General features: G+C 41.7%; 1 protein-coding gene across 6 annotated transcripts in view; it reads right to left on the minus strand.

The window, feature by feature from the left end:
* Positions 1–23,534, minus strand: part of LOC149284047 (homeobox protein Meis2-like) — a 79,357-nt gene that overhangs the window by 20,244 nt on the left and 35,579 nt on the right. For all 6 annotated transcript variants that reach the window (XM_089497261.1, XM_089497258.1, XM_089497264.1 and 3 more), the window contains one exon: positions 14,490–14,635. In XM_089497261.1, coding sequence (XP_089353387.1) covers positions 14,490–14,635 — 146 coding nt within the window. The remainder of the gene's footprint in view (positions 1–14,489; positions 14,636–23,534) is intronic.

Here is a 23,534-nt window from a genome sequence, read left to right on the forward strand (position 1 = left end):
AGGACTCCACTTAATCGAGGTCTCCTAACATCTACTACTCTACATTAACCCTTTCCATCCTCAAGGTGTGCCCACACAGAAAAAACTCAACCACGGTGAGCGTGACTTGAGTATTGTCCCGCGTCCCTCATTCATCACATTATTAGATTCTACTCATTCTCTGACACTATGATATTCACTAGATTTTTTCGTGGACAAAAGATGGTGGGAAAGGACGCGCTACAACGGACAGGTACCTTGATAATAAATAAAGAATTAACTTGGTATGGTCCATCACGACAAACCATATTCCTTCCTCTAGAACCCAAACGCAAAGCATATCTTTTTCGTATTAAAGCACAAGCTCTGTTCCCAGCATGCACCACGACAAAGGTTAGAAATGCAACCATCGCTTGGGGTGTTATTAACACACCCTTCATTTTTATTTTTAATTACTGAGAGGATGGCTGGGTTCCAACAGCCTGAAACATGCACAGGCCCGGGCATGGAGAGAACATGGTGACCTCTAACCTCTGTTTACTGCTCTAGTATAGGGCACCTCCTGAAGGTCAGCCGGAGGTCAGATACAACCCCGCAGGAACACGTCTAATGCATATTAAATGCATCTAGGAAATGCTTATTCGTAAACAAGAGCGTTCATAAACGTACACCCAAAAAACTTCAGGGAATCAACTTCATACGTAACTTTACAAGCTACATAGTATTATTTCACAATGTGTGCAGTTATTACACTGTGCTGATGGTTTAAACTAAAAGAATACATAAAAGGTTAATCTGCTTAGGGCGAGAAGCTAAACCGCCTAAGTAGTGTGTGCTCGACAACATATGTTGCAGAATGGTCTACAGAGAGAGACGGAGCCTTCCTGAAAATAAAGAGCCCGTAGGCTGTCGGATACAGGCTTGGAAATCTAAGTGTACTGCGCGTTTCGAACGACATCCAGTGCATCTCCTGCAGATCACACGGTAAATGCCACTGAACTCGGTAAGACGACGGCTTGAAGGGTCTCGGCTGAAAAGCGTGTGCCTTGAGCTATTGCCCCAAGCAAGCTCTTTGCGGCATCCTCTCCAACGACACCAAGTTTGTGTACGAGTGAGGATCAGATAAAGTTCTAGGTGTGTAGTTCTAGGTTTAGACGCGCAACTTCTTCAAGACACGGAACATCGGCAAAAAAAATGTCTGACGATTAATAACTTCCACAGAGGGTGGAAAGCCAGTAGATAACTTACGGCAAAAGATAAGCGCGGCACACTTTACACGCTAACCCTTTTTCAATAGGACCTGGGGCATTAAGTCTTCTGAAAGAAGATTATGGAGCTTCACCTAGTTATGCGAGGGGCGCTGTAGGATTATACACAGGAAAAGAGGCCTTTTTTTTTTCTAAAAGCTCTGAGCTTTAAAGAATTCCTACCTATACAATGCAGAGTGACACGCTGGAAGAGATAAACCTGCCTGTTGTCTTTTGTCCTGTCTGTCGGATTCTTCCGTTGACCCTCTGGCCATTAGCCAAAGTAATATGATATTACAAGGATCCTTTCATGACCTATCCTGTCACCACCTCCAGCAACCATTAGCCGTCGTCTCTCGGCCCATCGGAAAGCCGCACAGTACACGGAAGAAAAAAAAAGAAAAGACAAAAAGTAGAGTGTCTTCTTTTATCTCTAAATCTAATCCCACCTGAAGGTCTACCTGGATCCCCCCCCGCTACATTCTTGTCGCGTCTCGCATGGCTTAAGCAAACCATAAGATATCGAATCTTTGCAACCTCTTCTCAAATGACATACAATACAAATCCTTTTCAATCCCCCCAAAAAATACACCAGAAAAAAAGCATATAACCATTGTCCCAAAAGTGTTTGGTTTTTTTTTGTTTTTTTTAATGCAAGATTAGTTTAAAAAAAAAAAAAATAAAAAAAAAAAAAAAAAATTTATTCTAAAACAAATGTTGTAATTCTTCTGAATCCACAATTATATTATGACTGCATGGCCATAGCAAATTTCCTATCTACCCTTGGGAAATATTACTGTGAAACTGATTAATCAAATCAACACTTTTTGGGGAAATTTGCCGACCCTTTCCCTTTTTCAAAAGTGCAATTTTTGATCTTTGGAGTAAAAATTGCACATAAGAAGCGCCATAAATCAGCGGCATATAATTTCCTTTGATATATGCAGTTTTAAAAGTTCACTTAATCCCTCGGTTGAATAATATTTCATGCGCAGGTATCCATATATCTACTCAGGGCTGACTCTTGAAGATCGCTCAATTCAATGATCTCTTCTTTTGGCATCTACACAATTAACAATCCTTCATTGTACATCGGGAGCATGTTAAATTCTCCCTAACAACCTCAATGGTTGCCCATAATCTTATCGCACTATATGAAGCATGTCCAATAAAAAGAACATTGACGGTTACTTTAGCTCAATATAGTCGTGAGGTTACATTTGCAATGGCCCAAGGAAAGATGGAGTCACACCATTAAAAAGCATGTTGGCCCTTGGCAAGAAGATACATTGTGCTCTGCGCTCCAGCATCCGAGCGAGGTGAAAGTCTGTGCACGATCGGCAAAAAGAAGGCGAGTATTAATCGTCAGCAAATATAACAATTTTATCTCTAAGGTGTTGTTCCAATTACTCTACTGAATATGACACTTTTACAACTAATACGAATACTAATCTTTCCAACCACTTGATACTACCCAAACCTTTCCCAGAAATAATTTGTCATGGCAAATTTATTCCTGCTCACAATTTCTCCAGACCATTATTAAAATAATAATAATAACAGTAATAATAATAATAATAATTGTATTTATTATTTAAATGTACAATTATTTATTAATTACATTTTTTTAAAATTTTTATAATTTGTGTTTCGGATGTAAATATTTACCCAGATGCTCCCGAAACAAACTATTTATTATGTGTGAAATATCTTTATAACAGCTTGATTACTAAAATAAAAAATAAAATAATAAATAATAATAATTTATTATTATTAGGTACAGACAGCACTATTGTTTAATAAAATAAAATGTAGCTGTGTAACGTTAGGACCCCAGGCGCGAGGCACGTTGTGTTCAGGTGCAGGGTTTTTATGTAAAAACTTAGTGGAACGACCTTGCTAAGCCAAGCAGGGAAAACACAGCACGGTCTGACACACAGCCTGGAATTACAGCTATAGGGTTTCATGACCATCCCACATCTCAACCCCCAATAATTTAATGATATCTGTACGGTCAGGGGTCCTCTTCCACACAATACATAACATGTAAACAAGTCATTTAACATGTCTGAGCAGATTCCCGTGCAAAGGGCAGGGCAACTATTTTTTTTTTAAAAAGAATTATCTCTACCGGTTCAGGTGTCCTACACTGCGATATATCCTTGCTGTCTCTAATACTTTACTATAGGTTAAGGGTGGCTCAGGTTTGAGATGTTTCGTGGGATTTGTAGAAATGCCACATGAACTTTTATAAAGTAAAATAAACCGGATCAGGAAGGGGTACGGCCAAGCGTGATGGCCATTATGGCACACAGACACATGCTAACACTAATCACGTTGTAGAGTATATTAAGGATATTTAATTCTCTTTAATTAAATACATAGGTGGTGAACGTTGTTAAGTGGGCCATCTTGGACTATGGACAATGGAGTTTAAGTTTACATTTCAGGTAAGTCGCACTTTTACAAAAAAAAAAACCCAAACGCAAGTTATAGGTATTTTTAACAAGTGGATTTATTAGTGAATTTAGCATCATAGGGATCATAAGACTGGATCATAGAGGGGATGTCTGGTCACCCTCTTTGATAAATATCCAGGAATCAAGTGATTGACGTAAATGTCCACCGCATGTCAATTTCAAGCCGTATGAACCATCTCCAGTACAATCACATCTAATGTCTGGAGGAACGTCAGAGCCGGGGATTCAGGAGCTGCAGGTAATCCGAGTACCTGCATTTCTGAAATGGTTCTCATATTTGGGTCCTTTGTAAACACAGGTAAGATACTCATCAGGGGAGGAGGGGCAGGTCGTGGTGCTGAGGTTCCCTCCACTAACCTGGTTACCGTCCAAGGGGACGCCCAAGAGCACCGAGTTAACGGCTCGTGTGTATGCTGTCAGATCTACGTTGGTGTGTGGTTCAGTTTGTTGTGATTGTATGAAGTGGTGCATGAGATGTGTGCGGGCACCTCCAACAGCTAAAGGAATGCAACAAAACTCTATGTGCTGTGTATGGAGGTGGACACATTGTGTATATCAACCGTCACACAACGTTCATTGACACCCGCACTAGCTAACTACATAGAAGCAGATAAGACCCATTTGGCTATCGAGGCTGCCCGTTTTCCCTGATGTAAAGAACCTTAATCGGTCCTTTGCCTCGTCTTAGATTCAGGATAGTATTATATCTACCCCACGCATGTTTAATTTCTGCTTGGAGGCTGTTCCACTTACCTACCACCCTCTCAGTAACACACATAAACCTCAGACCGTATTGTTGTAGACTATGATCTCTTGTTCTAACATTTCTCCCCCCATTAAATGTGGACAACGAATGGCTAAGCTACGAACTGCGATGACGGAGCTTCAGATGTTTTGGACTACAGTTCCCATGATGCTCAGCTAAATGATCCATAACAGCTGGTAAGCCTACGGTCAGCCATTACCGCGCTAGTGCAATGAGCAATTAAACTCCGCACTCGAACCGGTAAATCACTTATGTGAATGTTCCCGCGGCAATGCTGCGAAATCGGAGAAGCGGAGACCTCAGGCGCGCGGCCCATCTGCTTTTCTCGTGAGCTGTTCGTACCCACGCGTACGGCACACTTTACAAACCGTAACCTAACACAATAACGCAACTTTCAGTAATAAACAATAAAAAAGTATTTGTTACTGAGGCATAGTAGGGACCGTCGGGAGCCTCTCTGCACCCTCCCCCCCCCCATAACCGTGAGTGCCATGTCTCCTCTGCTCGCGGTTTAACCCTGTAAACACCCCTCAAACACACCTAAAAAAAAAAAAAGCTAATCCTTCAGGTGTGGCGGTGAAAAGCTTGTTTTATGAGGTGAAGTGCAGCTTATTCTGTCTTTATCTGAATCCATAAGTGTGAACCGTCGGCCTCCAAACCACAGTGAACAAACAGCGGCGTTTAAGTGCCGTGAGAGGCGTTTGTTTAAGAAACCGCTGTTTAACAGAAGAGTCTCACAACATAAACAGCTGCGATACCGCCTGACAGCTCCGCGGAGAGCAGGTGTCCGCAAACAGGTTGAGAACACAACATCAATACAAACAGCTGCCATACTGTGTCCTACAGAGCTGCTGTGACGTGGGGCTTAGCGTACGCCCCGGCGGTGCAGGAGGGTCCTGGTGGTGCAGGAAGTCCCTGGTGGTGCAGGAAGTCCCTGGTGGTGCAGGAGGGTCCTGGTGGTGCAGGAAGTCCCTGGTGGTACAAGAGGGCCCTGGCAGGGCAGGAGGGCCCCATGTCTTAGGGTCTTCTTGGTGCACAAGCGGGCCCTTTGAAGCCAGCACTGACGTCTGCTGTCATGTCATTTTTATCACAAAACTGGCTTATCAAGTGGCTTATGAGCTTTTGAGGGCCACACTAAACATTTCAAAAACACATACTATAAGCAGCTTAGGAAGCGACAGTTTAAGAGGCGCGCCAACAAATCAAGTTCAGGGATCACACTACATTTGTGGACCGATAATGGCAGTAAAGCTTTGGGATCTGTATCATTATTATCGGGATTGCCTTAATATTTTACTACTTTGACATTAAAATATTGAGCCGACCATATTTACATGCCAATTAAACTAAGCAGACAGAAATGCATGGCTGACCCAACAGCGCTGAACAGGTTAACCTGACACTGGGTATTTGGCATAGCTGGAAATATAGTGTTTTGTCTGTATAATTGATGTTTTAAAATATTATATTACATCACATAACATTTTACGGTATTGTTTATTTTTGGTTTGCATCTTCCATGTTGCGTTGGAGTGATGTCATAAGTTCCTAGCGCTAGGTCCCTCTAATTAAGTTTCAGAGCTAAACCGTGTATGTGAACAATACCGGAGTAACCCTTCCAACCTGCCGAGGACCGGCAGCCAGGCTCCAGAAACATCTCGCGGGTGCAAATTTAAAAAAATTCAATGAAAATTAACGGCTGGAGCGGGGCTAACGTTCCACGGCAGCCTCAGCCGTGACATTTAAGCATCATCGTTTTACATGAGGTTTCATGATTTATTAATGGCTCGTTTGAAACTGTAACTGACCAAAACAACAGGGGAGGGATAGACTTTCAAACAATTTTTACTTCTGGACAACCCGGTAATGTATTTTTTTTTTTAAACACTTTCCGAACAAAGAGAGAGAGGATTGACATCGATGCAGAGGTGACAGAGTTAATGAGTGGACATTGCTCCATGATGTGGGAAGCTCTGGGGTTTCAGTTCTGAAAGGTTCAGGAGGCTTGTAGAGGGCTCTTTCCTGTGTCCAAAGGAGATCCTGAAAACATGATGGAGGAAACGTGTGCAAGAAGAGGCTATGAGCTAGTTCCTGGCACTCTATTGCATCACGAGATGATGTGGTGATGTCATTCACTGTGGATGATCCAATAAGGTTTGTGAGATTACACAGTAAGATTTGAATGATCCAGACTCCGCATTAAGATTAAAATCCTGCACCCTCTGAGCTTGCGTTCTACTAGGAAAGAGCAATTGTAGTGCAATTCTGGAGTGGCTTATTTGCGGATTTTTTCTGATGATCCACTTCATTTCTTTCATTAAAAGACTTTCAAAAATGTGTGACTGTAGGTTTCCTTTTTAACTTTGAATGTATACAGACCTCACTTCGCCAACATAAATTCATCCAATGGCTGCAGGGATTGGACTTTTTTGACATGACACAGACAGGGTTAAACAGGGACAGGCCGAGCAATTTTGGCAGCTCTACCTATGAGTGATCTGGGGCTGCTAGGTGTCCTTTGAAGACGGCTGCTATCCAGACACACTGGGGAGGCAGCTTCAGGTTACAGAGAGGCTCGGACAGGCATGATTAATTACTGTAGCGTCTGCCACCAGCCAACACACAGGCAACGGCCTTCATTTTGTTTTGTGTTTCTGGTCCCTTCTGTGCCCTTGACTGGAATGGGCATGTACCCAACCTGGGGGCATTACAGGTACTCGCTCACTGCTACAGAGACCCCCAAAACAGGGAATTATTATTTCTATAGCGCCATCATATTCCGCAGCGGTGTACAATTAGTAAACATCTTGACTTCCAGAAAGGGGTAAGGAGGGCCCTGCTCATAGAAACATAGACTGTGACGGCAGGTAAGACCCCTTTTTCATGCCGTAGAGCCGCAGTCCTCGGTCTCAGATTCGGGACCCGGCATTACCACGCGCTGGTTGTAAAAGATGGCAGAAACCAATTAAACCAGTATATATATCGCTCTCGAAATAGGCTGTAATGGGCTGGGGGGGACGCATGTCCTGCTGGTCAGGCTTAACCCTTAGTGGTCCATGGAACTTGCCCGGCAAGTTAAACACACACATCTGGTTTTATTTATTTTTAGTGTTTTTTTTCTGAAACCTATTTGAGTTGGAACACGCAGGTGAGCGCACGTGATCCAGAGAAGCTGCTTATATTAATGCTGGCTGGGAGTCTGGGGTGAAAAAACAATGCACAAACATATAAATGTAATCAAAATAGCTAATAGAAGGGGACGAAACTAGTATTTATATTATTTTTATAACTACAAAGGTTTTATGGTGTTTAGACCAAGACCAAGTTACTATTGAAATATACTTAAATGGATTGAGTGGCAACTTGCTGATGCAGACAATAAACCAGGTCAGAAGTCTCTCTTTTAGACACTTGTAGCCTAAAAGAACCTCTAGTCACTGTGTCTTAGAGAAAGTAAGCTCTGCAGGCAAATGGTTGTATGGCTTTACTCCTTTAACACCGGAAACAGCCAAAGTCAAACATTAAGACAGGGCTTTTACGCTACAGAAAGGGTGGTAGATAAGTGGAACAGCCTCCCAGCAGCAGTGGTGGAGGCTAATACAGTAACAGAATTTAAACATGCATGGGATAGGCGTATGGCTAACCTGAATCTAAGACGAGACATACGACTGATTACATCAGGAAAAAGGGGCAGACATGAGCTGCTGTCACATTCTATGTTTCTGTGGCTGCCTGTCCTGGAATTTGTTCTGCCCCGTGTGTATAGATCAGTGTGTATATATATATATATATATATATATATATATATAATATATAATTATACACACACATTCATGCGCACACACACACATACTAACATCCACACCGCTCCTGCTGTCCTGTAACTCTACATTGATTTAACCCATCCCTCCCCGCGAGAAACACCTTCCAGTAGTATTGTCATGATTGTCATGATGTTCCTGGTTTGTGTAACCTCACTAAGCTTTATGGTGGCATATGCGGAAGGCTTTTTTTAGTTAATCCATAATGAAGGTGCGCATGTTCACGGGGGCAGGGTGTAATTTAGGCTGTCCAGCTGGATCTCGCACAGCATATTGCGCTGCAACCTGCTATATGCATTCACAGCTTTCTATTGGCTGCTGTTCAGTTAAAGCACCAGACACACACACACCATCTCCCCCTCGCAGTCCATTTAAATACACAATTTATTTAAGGCACGACGGTAAAAATCAACCCCGCATATTATATTTAAGTCACTCCGTCTCGGAAATCAATGAAGCCATTATGTTTATCTAGGTAGGAGCTCAGAGCGCTTTCCAGTGAATTTCTAATGCCCAAAATAAAATTGCAGATTAAATGGACTGCTGATATAAAGTGGCTCCTATGCACTCTCTAGAACTACGTTTCAGGGCTGAGTGGATCGAAATGGTTAATTCATAAAGGAAATCCCAAATCTGTTTGGTATGCAGGCAAATGACATGTTTAATAGGGAATTTTAACCGGGACTGCTCCTTTAAATCTCAAATCATTAAAATCATGACAGATGGCACGGAACGAGGAATGGTTAGAATGGCGAGTTCCTCTCCCAGCAGAGGCAAAAGATATGCAGGAAAGTGATGCACAATGATGCAAAGAGAGAGAAAAGAGGGTGAACGCTATAATTATCTCAAAGTGAGGGGAGCGGGAGAACGGGGTAGGAGGAGCGCTGTGCTACACGCTGGTCCTTGAAGTGGGAAGTCCCTGATATAGCTAGAGGAAACCTGTCACATCTCGCAGGTTCTCTGGATCAGAGATTTCCATCGAGTCTTACACTTCAAACCCATAGTGTTTTCATCACAATGAGCCTTTAATGGCTTAATCTCACTCAACTGGGCTCTCCGGTGTCTACACCGGCCATATTATATCATCATGTACCAAACATTAGAGTGCGAGCTCCCAGGGGTACATTGTCACTCGTGTTCCTGGTTCACGGCAGCGCTGGATTCAACAAACGACTCCAGGGAAAGCCAGACATACACAACAGGAGAACTATATATTTTCACACATCTCATAAAAGCAGACATAAAAGTAGTCAGCGGAGAAAGATATAATGATGTTAACCAAACAGTAGAATCAATCTCCATATTTAGGGTTCAGTTTACAGGCCAATTAAATCTAGAATGAAAAGTCTTGATAAGCATAAACGGTATGATACATTACTCCAGAAGATAAAAAAAAAAAGTGAGCATTCTCATCTTACTCCCAGAAACGACTGTACATTCTTAGAGCTTTTAAAACAACCTCAACTGAATGGGTTATCAGATACCAAACCAAGCTGCACCATGTCAGCATCAGAACGCTTATTACTCCCTTACTTTTACCAAGCAGAGAATGTTCACAATAGTAAAGGATGCATTTCATCTTTTCACGATGAGTAATAAATCCACAAGTTGTCATCAGCAATTGAGGATAGCATCAAGGACAAAAATTCACGCCAATCCTTGACCAACCACTCAAAAACTCCAATATGGAAGGTTGCGTCATCTCGAGTGGCTGGTACACTCCGTGGCTGAAGGAAGGTGTTTGTTCTAGTAAAAATGTCCTCCCGCATTGAAATCTAATTTCAAAAATGCCACTTTTGCCACACTTGAAATCATTCCATAATTATAATTAGCTCATGATAATTGAAAGCTTGGCTAGCCCTTCTCTAAAAGAAGGACATTCATGAAAGAACCAAAATAATGAATTCTTGTTCTTTGAAAAAATAAACTGTCTACGCAGTGTTCCCAAAATGTTGGATGCGTGCACTGAAAGTGTTAGATTGATCCAAGGTCAGATGGGGGTATCTGCTGCCGCATGCGTATATCACGCCACACGCCTTGACAATACAGCAATGATGGTAAAAACACAAACCCCACGATGGATGACAAGAGTGGCTAAATGAAGCTGTACTTGTACAAATCTATCACTTAAACCAAAGCTCTTGTGTACAATGTGACCATTAGCTCCTGATATGATGAAGTTCCTTCATCGTTGATAAGTACTTTTTCCTTCACATAATGGATGATTAAAACAAGCACACAGGAATGGTGAAAATCCCACCTAAAAGAAGCCGGAACAGATATAAACACCTCTTGAGGGGCTCCCTCTTGAACCTGGTGTACAATGCTCGGCTTGACGAGGAGACATTTAGCTTAAATCCCAAGTAAGTGGTGTCTTTGTGGCTGAGGGCTTCCTGCTTCTGTCCACGATTAAATATGTTTTCAGTGGGGAAAATAGAAGAGCACTTGACAGGGGGAAAAGTGGAGGTGCTCAAAAGGCTAATTGAGTGAACGGAGGGATCATTGCCATAGGAGACGAGAGGTTCTCCCTCCCTCTATTCCCCGGAATGCTGTATAATATCAGTAGAGGTCCGGGTATTTTGTGCCGTTGATGCTCTGCAGTGCAATCGTGTGGCGTGGGATGGTTAGAAACGGCACTAATGCGGGATACTAACTACAAAAGATTTAGATCATATAAACAGTGATCGCTCCACATGGCGCAGCACCGTGGTTGGTTTATAGTAATGTGTGATTGTTAGCGGGGTACAAGGGAGTCTTACATGTAGACTACCCCCATACTAGGAGACTATCCCACATGTAATGGAGCATAGGTCCTCACCTATGGAGTCAGGGACTCAGTAGATGATCCACAAGAAGCTAAAATAAAACAAACTTGACCAAAAACATAAGTCAATTATATGCCTCTGAACAAAATCCTTCCTGACTCCAAAAGAGCCAGAGTCATGGTTCCATAAAAAGTATTTATTGAAACATGCATAGCTCTATATGTCACATGTGCCCCTAAACATTCAAACGTCTACTGATCATTGCCACCTCCAGTATGTTCGAAAATGGATTCTACAATATCTACAAAGGACCCTTTTTGTTGAGTACACAACCATGGCGGAGCAGCGCTCCTCTACATCAACCATGTCATCTGCAAACCGGAACGTTCAACGCCACAAATGTTATTTCATTAAACACTGCAATTTAATAATTCTGTTTAAAAAAAAGCCGTCTTTCCTTTTACTGTCTTGAACATCTGACTAATGTGTTGGTAATTTAAAAGATTTCTGTCTTGGGGCTTTTTTTTTTCTTTTTGACATTTAACATTTATAATATTCTGCAAACGAGCAGACGCTACAAAATTATTTATAAGATCTAAGGTTATAAATGTTTTGTACATTTAAGAAGCACTTAAAGTATATGTATATACAATTAAACATTGGTATTAAACACTGAATGTCCTAGCAAGCTGGGTCCTGTAATTGGGGTGGGCTGCTGTCCTTAACATATCTCACCCTCTTTTTGTGTGGCAGAAGAATTAAATGGAGGTGACAATGAAGTCCACGTAGGCGATGGACCCCTGCGGCTCATGGAAAAAAGTAACTCCATGCCGGTTGGTTATTTGGGATAAAACATAATACATTCAGAGGCCTTTCAACAGCCTACTAACTAATGAATGGGCAAATGTCAAAATGGAATTGAACGGGGAAAGCTGCACAAAAAGCCTGCGGAGACCCCCTTACAGAACACAGACGTAATTTCCCCCTCAAAGAACCATTTCTTACAGAACATAGACTGAGCCCCCCACCTTATATAGTGAAATTTTTCTTTGCCATGCAAAATCCCATGCCTCTGCTACAAAACAGTCCCCCTGAGACATACCAGGTCTGTACATTGCACAACACGGACTGAGACCTCTTACCGAGACAGTCGATTACAGCTTATTCCTGAGCCCCCACCTAGAGAACAGTATTGGCCTCCTGATGGGGCATCTCTTCAACAACCACCCAGGTACCTGAGCCTTAGATTCACCCCAACACTGGCACCGCACAGACCGCCAGGTCTTTACAGAACCCAGACAGAGCTCCGGGCGCCTAACAATTCCAAATGATGGGCTGGGAAGGAGCTATGTTAACATATAACATTTAGAGACCATCAGTAAAGAAGGCAGCTTTCAACCTTTTAACCTAATGTGTGAAGAACATAGGAGTCAGGAAAACATATTTAGGAGACAACCTGCTTTTATCGGAATCGAGAAAAGCGTTGTGCCCATAGACTTCTTATACTAAAAACAAAGTTAGGCTTTAGCAGTGTGACTTTTTAGTAGATGTGGTAACTTGCACTTGAGATTTTCCAAATGTATTAAAACACAGGTTACCTAAAGGCTGTTTTTTTAAGCTTCCGTGAGAAGCTGTTTATTTATTTCACCCATTAATTGGAGCCTTTTGAAAACCCTCCAAATGAGGTGGCTTACAATGACCCCGGCTCTAAAACCTGCCGAGGATCCATTGAGTCACTTGGACTCTAAGCTAACAGAAATAAAAGTAGGTAAAAACAGAAAAACCCCTATCGGCATGTAGACATATAAAGCTACCTCGCTACCAGCAAGCAGATGTGCATGGCTCCAGGTTTACTGAAGCGTATATCACACTCAGCATGTTACAGATGTCTACAATTAAAGGACAAAGGCAACGGCAGCCATATTTAATAATCCCAGCACATACCAAGGCACATCAGTCTTCACATTGCATTACTTAATAACATAATGAGGGCGAGGCAGTAAGTGCGGTATGTCATGGTATTAATGAACTCCTCTACTGCCATGCATGCCTTTCCAGGCAGTCCTGAAGGGGTTAAACACTGTAAGGTTTGGCCAGGCCTCCAGCCCAAGTTATGTAGCAAAGAACAGCTGTGAGGTAATTCTACTAATGATGAGGATAATAAGCACATGGCAGGGTTCAGTGCTGGCTGCTGAAGCTTCACTGCTCCTGAATAGATAGGAGTCATTAAATACCCTTGATTATCTCTGACCAATATGTAATGGGTTTACAGCCCTTTCAATTAGTCAGTATTTGCCTAGGACTCATTATTTTGCCTTTCGTTAAGCAAGAAGTCCAGCGGTTCAGTGTTTAGTCGAATTTCCGCCAGGCTTAGTGGGCAAAGGGCAGCGACCTTTGAAAAGGAGGCGATTCTGTGCCAGGAGCAAGTTGTGATCACGCTCTTTATCGCAAATAGAGAAGACTGATTCATTTCAACTTTTCCTCTTCTGACCCCGGACTGAAGACCAATGCAACTCCACTTCTCAACAGAGACCCGAAGAAAGTTTCAAGTATTTCTGCTTTCTCCATTAGCCATGTTGGTTGATTCTCCCTTTTAAGAGACACACTCTGATCCCAGATGGCCGACAGGTGGGCTCCTCTGAGGTTCCTATCAAAATGCTTTAACCAGACTGCAAGTTGCCTTCCACAATCCTCTAAAACCAACAGTGCTCTTTCCAGAAATGACATTCAGCCCTGTACTGGATTCATTAATGTGCCTCCACATCCTTTGTACTATCAACATTAGTGTCAGGATGCCCAAGGTGAGACCTGGAAGATCTCTCACATCTATGCTTATCTCTGACTGATGCACTGAGATCTTACCATCTTAAAAAAGGCACTGACGAATACCATTTTACCAGCAGAGGAAGATGATGTTGTACTATCACATTGTCCATGGCATCCCATGTAAGCAGTATTTGGTGATTATGTTACTCATTGCATAATCGGCACAAAAAGCGATATTTTACTCAACGTTTTGGAATCCAGGCTGATAGAATTGCGATAGCCACTGTGGGGCTCATTCGAATGTTGTTGTACAGGAAATAGTGATGTCATAGTCAGAAGGAATGGGAAATTACACGCTCGGGGAGGAAATGTCAGTCAACACTAAGCATGTCCTTGTGACCCAGTGTCATTGAAGGCACACCCCGTCAGTTCGGAATATGCTTCAGTGACAGACAGACATGACTGTACAGCAATATATTACTATGAATACTGATAAGGCAGCTCTAAAAATGAAATCCAGCGTCTTTTAAATATACAGCACATGTAGTCGGAACCACATACGACTTTATTGAATCAAAATCAGGATTATGATAGAGATGAACCAGTATCCACACAACAATCCCCAAGTTGTACAATGCATACATAGTCTCGGAGTGGTCACTCACCGTGAGATGTTGGAAGAGCCACGCTCTCATGATATTGGTTGCTACTTTTGGGAAAATGCCACGCTTCTTTTGCCTCTTTTTGTCCTTGTCTGGGTCATCGTCGTCCCCTGTGCCGGGAGAAGCCACACTGTTATCTAACACATCCCCTGTACAGAGGAAAGAAAAAAGACCTCATGAAATTCAATCTCAATGGCTCTGCAAATACTGTACTAAATGAAAAGTGGCTCGTTAAGACTACAATCAATTGGACTACAGCAAATTCAATAAAGCATTTACAAATTGTATGGGCAGGAGCTGCTGAACCTTCTAAGAAGAAGTCTTCTTCTAACATTTCCCTTCCAGGAGGACAATCTGTAGGGCAATGGTCACCATATCTTTTGACAGCTTAGTTGGAAATCCCACTTGATGTTTCTCTTTAGCACTCTTAGTATCTTTTTCCTACTATCTAGTCTAGAAGGTGCACGTATAAAGGAGAAAGTATGTTGTCGGCCAAGCAGAAAGCAGCCTGAGGAATCTTAATCAAAAAAAGTCACTGAGAAGTCAGGTGGCATCTGCTCTGCCCTGCTAAGTGCCGCGCAAGAGGAACAGTAATACAAGGTTATGCATCTATTACTCAGGAGGGCCAAACTTTATAGCAGGAAGAGTATTTTTTATTAAGGGAATATACTGCCGGCTACACCAAGACCCATACAGGGTAAAGTCAAGCCAGTGTGCCAACTTAATCAGAAGTTTCCATCACTCTTTTGTGCTTTTCCATGGCATTAATTGTGCATTAGCAAAAATCATTCACTTTTAAGAGCCTTGCTTATTTTTTTTTGCCCTGAGGCTCTGATGCCTTGAAAGCAATGCCTTCAGGGCGTGTGAATTATGTATCTGAAAAACCCTGCTGCTGGGGCAATACTAGCCCCCATCTTCTGAAAATTTATACCGAAATGTCTCCCCCTTTTTGGGAAGGCGTCAATCAACGCAGGCCGGGTATATAACTAGCATGCATTAATATTTGAACTATTAACTTTAAGGGGGGGGGGTAGAAAAACAGCGCAGCTTGGACTGAGCGTGGATGGATACAAGGTACTTACAAGATAATGAAATGCAAAAGAAATTAAGATTAGGGGGACATTCTGTACTTGGTTGGCTGACTTTTCCTTTTTTTCTGCATCTTACACATCATTAGCCCAGAGCCACGCGAAAGAGGGAAAACAAAGGGGGAGTTAATACCCCCTGCTGCCCTCTGACAAGCTGCAAATCCAGGGGAGAGACATAAGTGAAGCCACTGGGGTCTTCCCTTGTTGTAATACTAGAGAGGACCTTAATTAGCCCCAAAAACACATAAATCCCAGACTAGGTCAGACACACGTACCAGGAAAACCTAAAACAATAAACATGGAGCTGATGCTAGGCTTGCCGAGGAGAAGAAGGAGATACATTGCTTCATTCTGAAAGCATCTTCTTCTGTGGAGCACACCTAACAGGACACACAATGCCAGGGGTTGACTCACTTCTACTCATTTTGGACAGGAATGTACTTACGAAAACTGTAAAAGCTATCTACTCGGTTCTGGACATCCAATGGCAATTTATTTAATGAAATAAACTATAGTCCACTTTGATGGCACATCCCTACTGTTTTCATGTTTACATAAACATACAGAGTTGTACCATTGAAAGAAAATGAGCTAACATGGTAAAGATGATATCATGTATAATAGATCGCAAGCTTTCAAGACTATTTAAGTCTCATAATAAGCCTGAAGAAGAGACCTATACAGTCTTGAACGCGTGCAATCTACTATATACGGTTATTTAATGTAATCTTTGCATACCTGCAGTGATACGTGTAGAACATGACTCAATATATCATTCTAAAGGGTATTTCTGTACATTTCAGGCTAGTTTGCAAAAGTATCTTCTGGACGGTGTCCTGAAGTAGTAGTTTAGGTACAGTATAAGGTATCCGCCGTCTTAAAAGCCAAGCCCGGTCATTAACTGGTCTGATGTGGGCACAAGCATAGTGTCAATAGTTATTATAAGAAAGTCAAGAAAGTGGATTAAAGGTGTGAATTGACTACCTGTGATCAATGAAGGAATGCTGGCTTCATACCAGGTCTTAAGGGCTTGAATTGCGCTCGTTACTGCCCACAAGCCCCCGTCACGTTGACAGGGGTTTGGATAATGGTCCAAAATATATCCGTCATTGGCACGAGTATAACCACACAGGATGGTGCCATTCATGCATCCTCTGCATGCATATAGAATGCTATGCTTCACCCTTTCTGTGCCAGTGGGGCAAGTAATGTACTGAGAGGTTATAAGCCTGATGTTCTTTGCAGCCATGAGGACGGGTGTTTGGTCTACACGTGTGCGAACACATGCACACATATAGCAAAACTTGTTTTACTGTCCTGAGTTTTTTCAGTAAAAAGAGGAAATCCAACCATGACACCACGGTAAAAAACCACTTGGCTCTTGACCAGTTTTTCGGGGGACATGGCTTTCTTAGTACGACTGAGTAAATATCTGCAAATGAAGAGTTAAGTTTCCCCAGACCAAAGAATATAATTATGGCTGGAATACTGGCTCCCAGGAGCTTGCAATCAATTGTTGGCAAGGAAAGGATCAAAGACGCACAGGATTAAAAGCAGGATTAATTCTCATTGCTAATACAAGCCGGGGAGAGCTGGGAATTGTAGGGGAGCCCTCTTCTAACTCCTTTGACTTTTAACTCCTATGTAAATGTTTGTGTGCGCCCCCCGTATACATTATATATTCGCCTGCTCCTTTAATGCACACGCTTCTGCTGTCTCCAGTACTATTCCAAGGAATTGCCTGAGGCCAAATTCTCCCAAACAGTAATGGTTTTTGACTGCTCCCTGGCAGCCCTGGGTTGTTGTAACCTGGGCTGATGGGATTGTGCGAGGGCCACAAGCTGGATGCTGCTTCATCAGCTGTTTGTGCGACACAGATGGAGAGGGGCTGTTGCAGAGCCAAGCTGGGAAGCCCCTGGGGTCCGCAGCCTGGGGCTCTATGAAGAGACGCACTTGGACACGTAGAGCATGTATGTTTGAGTGTGAGTGCAAACATGAGCAGAAGCTGAGTACTTGTTTGAGACTGTAACTCAAATATATTGTTACAATTAAATGGTTAAATAAAAAATTATTTGCAGATATACCATATTCCCAACATTAAAAAAAGCTAATTTTTTTACACGTCATGTATCAATTTAGGTCTGCAAAGGTAGTAAAGAAATACTCACTTTTACTAGAATTTGAGGATAATTTGCATTATATGTCAAGAAGGACTGGCCAAAAAATGTGCACAAACTTCTATACATGATACCAGTAGATCTGGGATCATTCTAAGCATCAGACTGTGCATAAACCGGGATAATGTTCTTCTGCATACTTCGTACGCCAACGCCTTCAACATAAAGGCAAATATAAAAAAACAACAACCTACCCTTATTTTTAAAGGTTTAGGGCTGAGATTGAGGCATTTTTTTGGTTGACGCAACTGGTCCAAGAAAGGGTGGACAGGTCCTTGCGTGTATGTACACAGGTGGGGTGAGGCAGATTCTATAATCCTCCCTGAACTCCTGAAAGGAGACTGGGGTGTAGCACCTTCTAAGAAAAGCTCTGTAAACAAAGTGCTGTGAGACTGGGGCACGGTGACACGTTCTTCTAAGGCTCTGAGGTCTTGGAGTCCTGGCTGTTAAACAACTTTTCTCAGAGAACGTTTGAGAAAAGTCACACAAAAACTCTTGTTTGGTTTTAAGAAACCATTCTGTGGTAGAAAGCCCTGATCCACGGCAAATATATCTTTAGGATTGTGTCAAGGGTGGCTTTGTTGCGTAGAATGTTTGAATAGTAGCTAATAATGGTTTTAGGTTTGAAGGTGCATGTTGGCCCGAAACCATTGTACCATGGACAACCAGGACGTTATAACAAAAATCAATTCCAGAATTCCAAGACGGAATACTTTTACATACAATCAAATAGCAAGACAATAACAAATAGATCATTATGGTTAAATATGATATTAATAAGTTATTTCTAAGCTGATCAGGTGCATTGAGGGAGAAGATAAGACTTGAAAGCTCTGGAGATGCCACCATATCAAAATATTGAACAAGCAAAATATCCCAATAACATTGTCGCTAGCCTGGCTCTGTGGCCACATGGACAAGTGTAAGCTCCAATCAAGTATTACTATTAAGGCCTCATTAATAATAATAAATAATGTAATATACCAATATATTATATGCCTTATTCTACGCCCTTTGAAGAATGGATCACAAGCATTGTTTATTATTTGGATTTTTAATGTATTTAATATGGAAAATGCATACAACAATCAGAATATAAAGCAAGTGCCAGGCTCATCTGCTATTTTTTTTTTCTTTCACTTGCCCTAATTATTTTATTTGGAAGCACTGGATATATCCTCGAGGCTACGCAGAACACGCTTTGTAGTCTCTGTAGCATAGGGGATACACACTAGTTATTTACTCATCTTTTATGCAGACCCTGCTGTGCTAAACACCTAGGACATGTTAGAGTAACATGTGCCTGTGATTTGCCGCTGACCGCGAGTGCACAGAACAGATGACCTAGTGAAGTTTACATGCAACATTTACTAACTGTGTGGGTTTTGTGACACTGGGAAAGGAGGGGGTGACCGCTGCACCTCGTTCACACTCAAAAGAGCACTGGGAAAAAGAAAAACAGCTTTAGCAAAGCTCACATCGGCTTCAAACACCCAACCCCCAAGGGGGACAAACCGAAAAATGGGATTGGGGGAGAGAACAGAAGAAAAGGTTTTTATGCTGCTTTTTGTCCCAGACTTTTCAGGCGGCATAAGAAGCATTTAGCACATTCATTCCCCAAATGGGTCGGGAGCTGGAAACTGCAGGAGGCTGCTCCTTTGTTAACTCCCAGCTATTTACACAGACTCTCTAACTGAAGGGACCTCATGCTTTGCACTGAAAAGAGCTTCCATTCACACTGTGTCAGGGAACTGCATTGGGACTAGTAAGGGATAACGCCAACCTAAATCCATCATATCTTCACAGCAATCCCAAATTATTATGGCCTTATAAATACAACATGATCATGCCTCTATCACAGAATCTGCAAAACCCATACAATGACTTGGGCTGAGTCAAGCTTCATGGCATCCCAGAACCAGCAAAGCCATCATCCCAGCTTCGCTTGTAGACCACAATCATCTTCAAACCAACATTCTCATGGCCTCTACCCAAGACATCATAAAACCACAGCATCTTAACGTTTAAGTGTTTATGGTCCCATTCACATCCTAATTATGAATGAATTACAAAAGGTACCAGCGTGACCTATCGCTATAAGTTTTATTGAATGTATAGGTGTCAAGCTAACTAGACACCTAGGGCCAGACTAAACAAGACTTTCTGCTTCACTTAAAAGCTTCATAAAAGTCAAATAATACCTGGACTTCATTGTCCTTCATGGACCTTAATGTTAACAAAACATGGCTTTTACTTTAGTCTATGAGGAGCCACACAACCTTGCATAGACACTTTTAATTTGTCTTATTACTCCCTCACTCCAGACCTCCTAATAGATTGTAGGACCCCTTTCTCCTTCTGTACTAATATTTCATAACACGAGTTGATGGTATTCTTAATTGTAATATTCTTGTTAATTTTCACTGTGCCCCCCCCCCCCCGCTATTGTAATACCGCTACAGAATCTGATGGTGCAGCACAGATTCAGAGAAATAAAGCTTCATGGGAAAAACAGGCCCGTGGTTCATAGTATTTGTGAATGACCAGTGATTTCTAAATGAGAGAGTCACAGATCGAGAGGAACTCATGCCTGTCTACTGTGTCCCATAATGCCAGCAACAACTTATCTTTTAGACATCTTCGCAGCTCTCTGCAATAAAGCTCCTTAATGGGACTCTAATTTATCATTTTTAGTGACCTCTCTGTACCGCATTATGCACAGTTATCACTCAGATTCTATTAAGCCGAGGCTAATGTCCATCCAGGTCCCAGTTCTCAGATTCAACTCTGCTTGCTCTGCACAACGCACAATCCCAAGCTCCCGATAATGTCCTGCTCTAGTCCCCTGTGAGGAACTGCTGCCAACGCCAGCTCATGACCATCCAACCTCAAACACACACAGAGGACTGCTGTCTTAAAGGGCCTCTGTACAACATGCAGCCGGTTGTGTATAAAGAATGAAGCTGGTATTCTATATCACTCCCATACCAGACGTACCTACAGAACATCATATACAAGTTCATTACCAGTACAATGGGCATAACTTTCTTACAGTAAGGTTAAGATACTTTCTAACCCCTATTATTTGTCTAGTAAATGAAAGCAATGATATGCACTTTAACGCACAGATAGCTGAGTGTCCTTTCTAAATGTATATTTTCCCCTTGCAAATGCATGAAGGGGGTCATCAGAATGCCCCTTATGCATTTGCACTGTGTACCCCCCATGAGACCCCCAGTGCACATGTGCAGAAAGCATTCCCATTGACTTCAAGCATTCTCCTGCCAATGATTGCCTGCTTCCAATCGCCAAAACTGTTACAAAATGCGGGGAGGGGTTGGTGCACTGAAGCTTCTTCTAAACTTATGTCATTTTTATTTTTTAACAGATAAAGAATATGTATTTAAGTACTTCAATATGCATTCTTCATTGGTCAAACTGTAATAGACACTGGACTTCCCTTTAAGCTAAGACACAAGATCAAAAAGACAAGTATGGAGCTGTCAAAAACGTTGTGTGAATATTACGACTACTTTAAAAAGACATAGTATTTTTAAGTCAGATCTTTTTAGATAATAAATACTTTAGTACTTTAGTTTAGTAGATATCCATGTAACAAAAAAAGTATTTAAAAACTTAAAATAATCCCTGAATATTGTATACACAAACCACTTCAAAGTCAATCAACAGCATTCTGTAGCTTATAATGCGACTACTCAATACGCCGGTTAAAAACAAGATCACTTATCTCGCCTACTGGCACAGTCCTCCATAGCCTCCTTCTGCACCGCGCTTCTTCTAAAAGTGGGGCTCCGGGATATGACGTCATAGCCCGATACCCAGAAGTAAGGACATTGGCCACACGTTGTCACACAGAAAAAAAAATATTAAAAATGCTGCTCTTTTCTTAAATGTTTCTGTGCCTCTAATACTACATTTTACTGCAGGTCCCTATGTATTTCTTTTATTACTACCATTATTAATAATATGTTTTTTTAATAAAGGGTCAGCCATCAGCGCGAGACCTCAATTTCTACTCTACAGGGAATGGACACGAGCGTTCTGCGAGCGCTAATCTCGAAAAATGTTATTAAAAGGAATCAATACACACTACAAAGTTCAATAGGATGTAAAGGTCCACATTTACAACTGGCTGGTGTGTTCTACCAACGAGCCCGAATAACTCGTACTTTGGACAATAAGAATTTTTTTAAGCAAATATCGTAGCCATATCCACATTTCCTAAACCAAAAAAACACATCATTTTAATAGAAATGTCTGAATTATATAAATGGAAAGGCAAACGCATCGTAGACTGTCTCAGCTGAGTGGCAGGATATATCCCAACAGGTTATGGAAACCCCAAAATATTTCTTAAAATCAGGGAATATATTATAAGCATATTATACTTTGTATGACTTTTTTGGAGTGGTGTTATTTTAGTTTTCTTATTGTATTTGTTATGAGGGTTGAGAAGATACATTCGAGACATCCAGGTGCAAGGTACCTGTTGGAGAGCCCTGCTCTAGATATGTTTTCTTTATTTCTAAAATAACACACTCCAGCCTTTTAGCAGTACTCCTTTCTTAAAGAAGACAAGTCTGTTTGGGACACAGCCTGCAGCAAAACCCTGAAAACCTCGTGAATAGAGTATTTTGTTATCAGCATTATCAAAGAATGCAGCTAGAACTGGCTGTATAATCAGCGCACAATCACTAGCTACAGTTACCTCATTACATTGCTATTTAAAGAGATTTTTGACAACTGAATGATTTCTGGATTTGACATGGCCTCTACACTATTCGCAAAGGTCATAGAGCTCGTTTAACCCATTGTAGCCTTAACTATTACTTTCAGAGTAGTCGAAGTAACCCTAGTAGTGAAAAGTGAACTAGTGAACTTTCATGGTCAATGTTGTAGTTTACACATTAAAACAATGAACATTTTACAAGATATTCTATTTATAGTGTATTTTTTGTGGCCCTTGCCGAATTACAGCCTAGCCAATCTCTTTGCAATCTGAGCAAGATAGGAGCTGTGGGTCTACAACAACATCTGGGAGATAAAATGTCCCCTATCTATGTTCTAGCATCAGGTGAGTCCTTCTGTGTTGGCCTTGAAGCAGAGTGCCGAATGTGGGGGGCACAGGCTTGCAGAATGTTGATTGAAAACTGGTACCTCTTAATTTAGGAGATCGCCACGGCCCCACACAGTGAACTATCAGATGAATTCCTTATCTTATATCACAAGACTGATCTTTTTGAAGGACAACCATGTAGGATGAGCTACAGGATTTCCCCAAGAACCTACAGTGACCCCTGTTCCACAAATCAAGCTCTCAGGGGGACCGAGGGTTGGTTCTCATACCAAATGGTCATCTCCTAGATAAGGGGCCTTATCCAACAACCATGCTTCTTTAGGGAGTAATTATACTTTACAAAGTCATATGGAGGAAAAAAAAACCATCCAGACCTTTTTTGATTCTTTAGAGAACATTTAGCTCTCTTCTTGGGAAAAACTACTCAGGAAACTCTTCCATTGTTCACATTGCAGAACAATCTTGGATAGCTTTGAATGTACACCAAATTGGGAATTTTTGGCCGGTATAAAATAAACAGTATAATTTTACACCTATTTTACAGCAAACAGACATTTCCTTTGTAATATCTGTTCCTCACTACAAAGTGGATATTATCTGCAAAATAAATAAATAAATGGTGTGACGGCCGGGCGTCTTTCATGAAGGGGCAATCAGCCTCTGGCACCGAGGAAGACCATGAGAT

The sequence above is a fragment of the Sceloporus occidentalis genome, unplaced genomic scaffold (genome assembly GCF_023333645.1).
Source record: "Sceloporus occidentalis isolate IW3139 unplaced genomic scaffold, rSceOcc1.0.p SCAF_100, whole genome shotgun sequence".
In the NCBI taxonomy this organism is placed as follows: domain Eukaryota; kingdom Metazoa; phylum Chordata; class Lepidosauria; order Squamata; family Phrynosomatidae; genus Sceloporus; species Sceloporus occidentalis.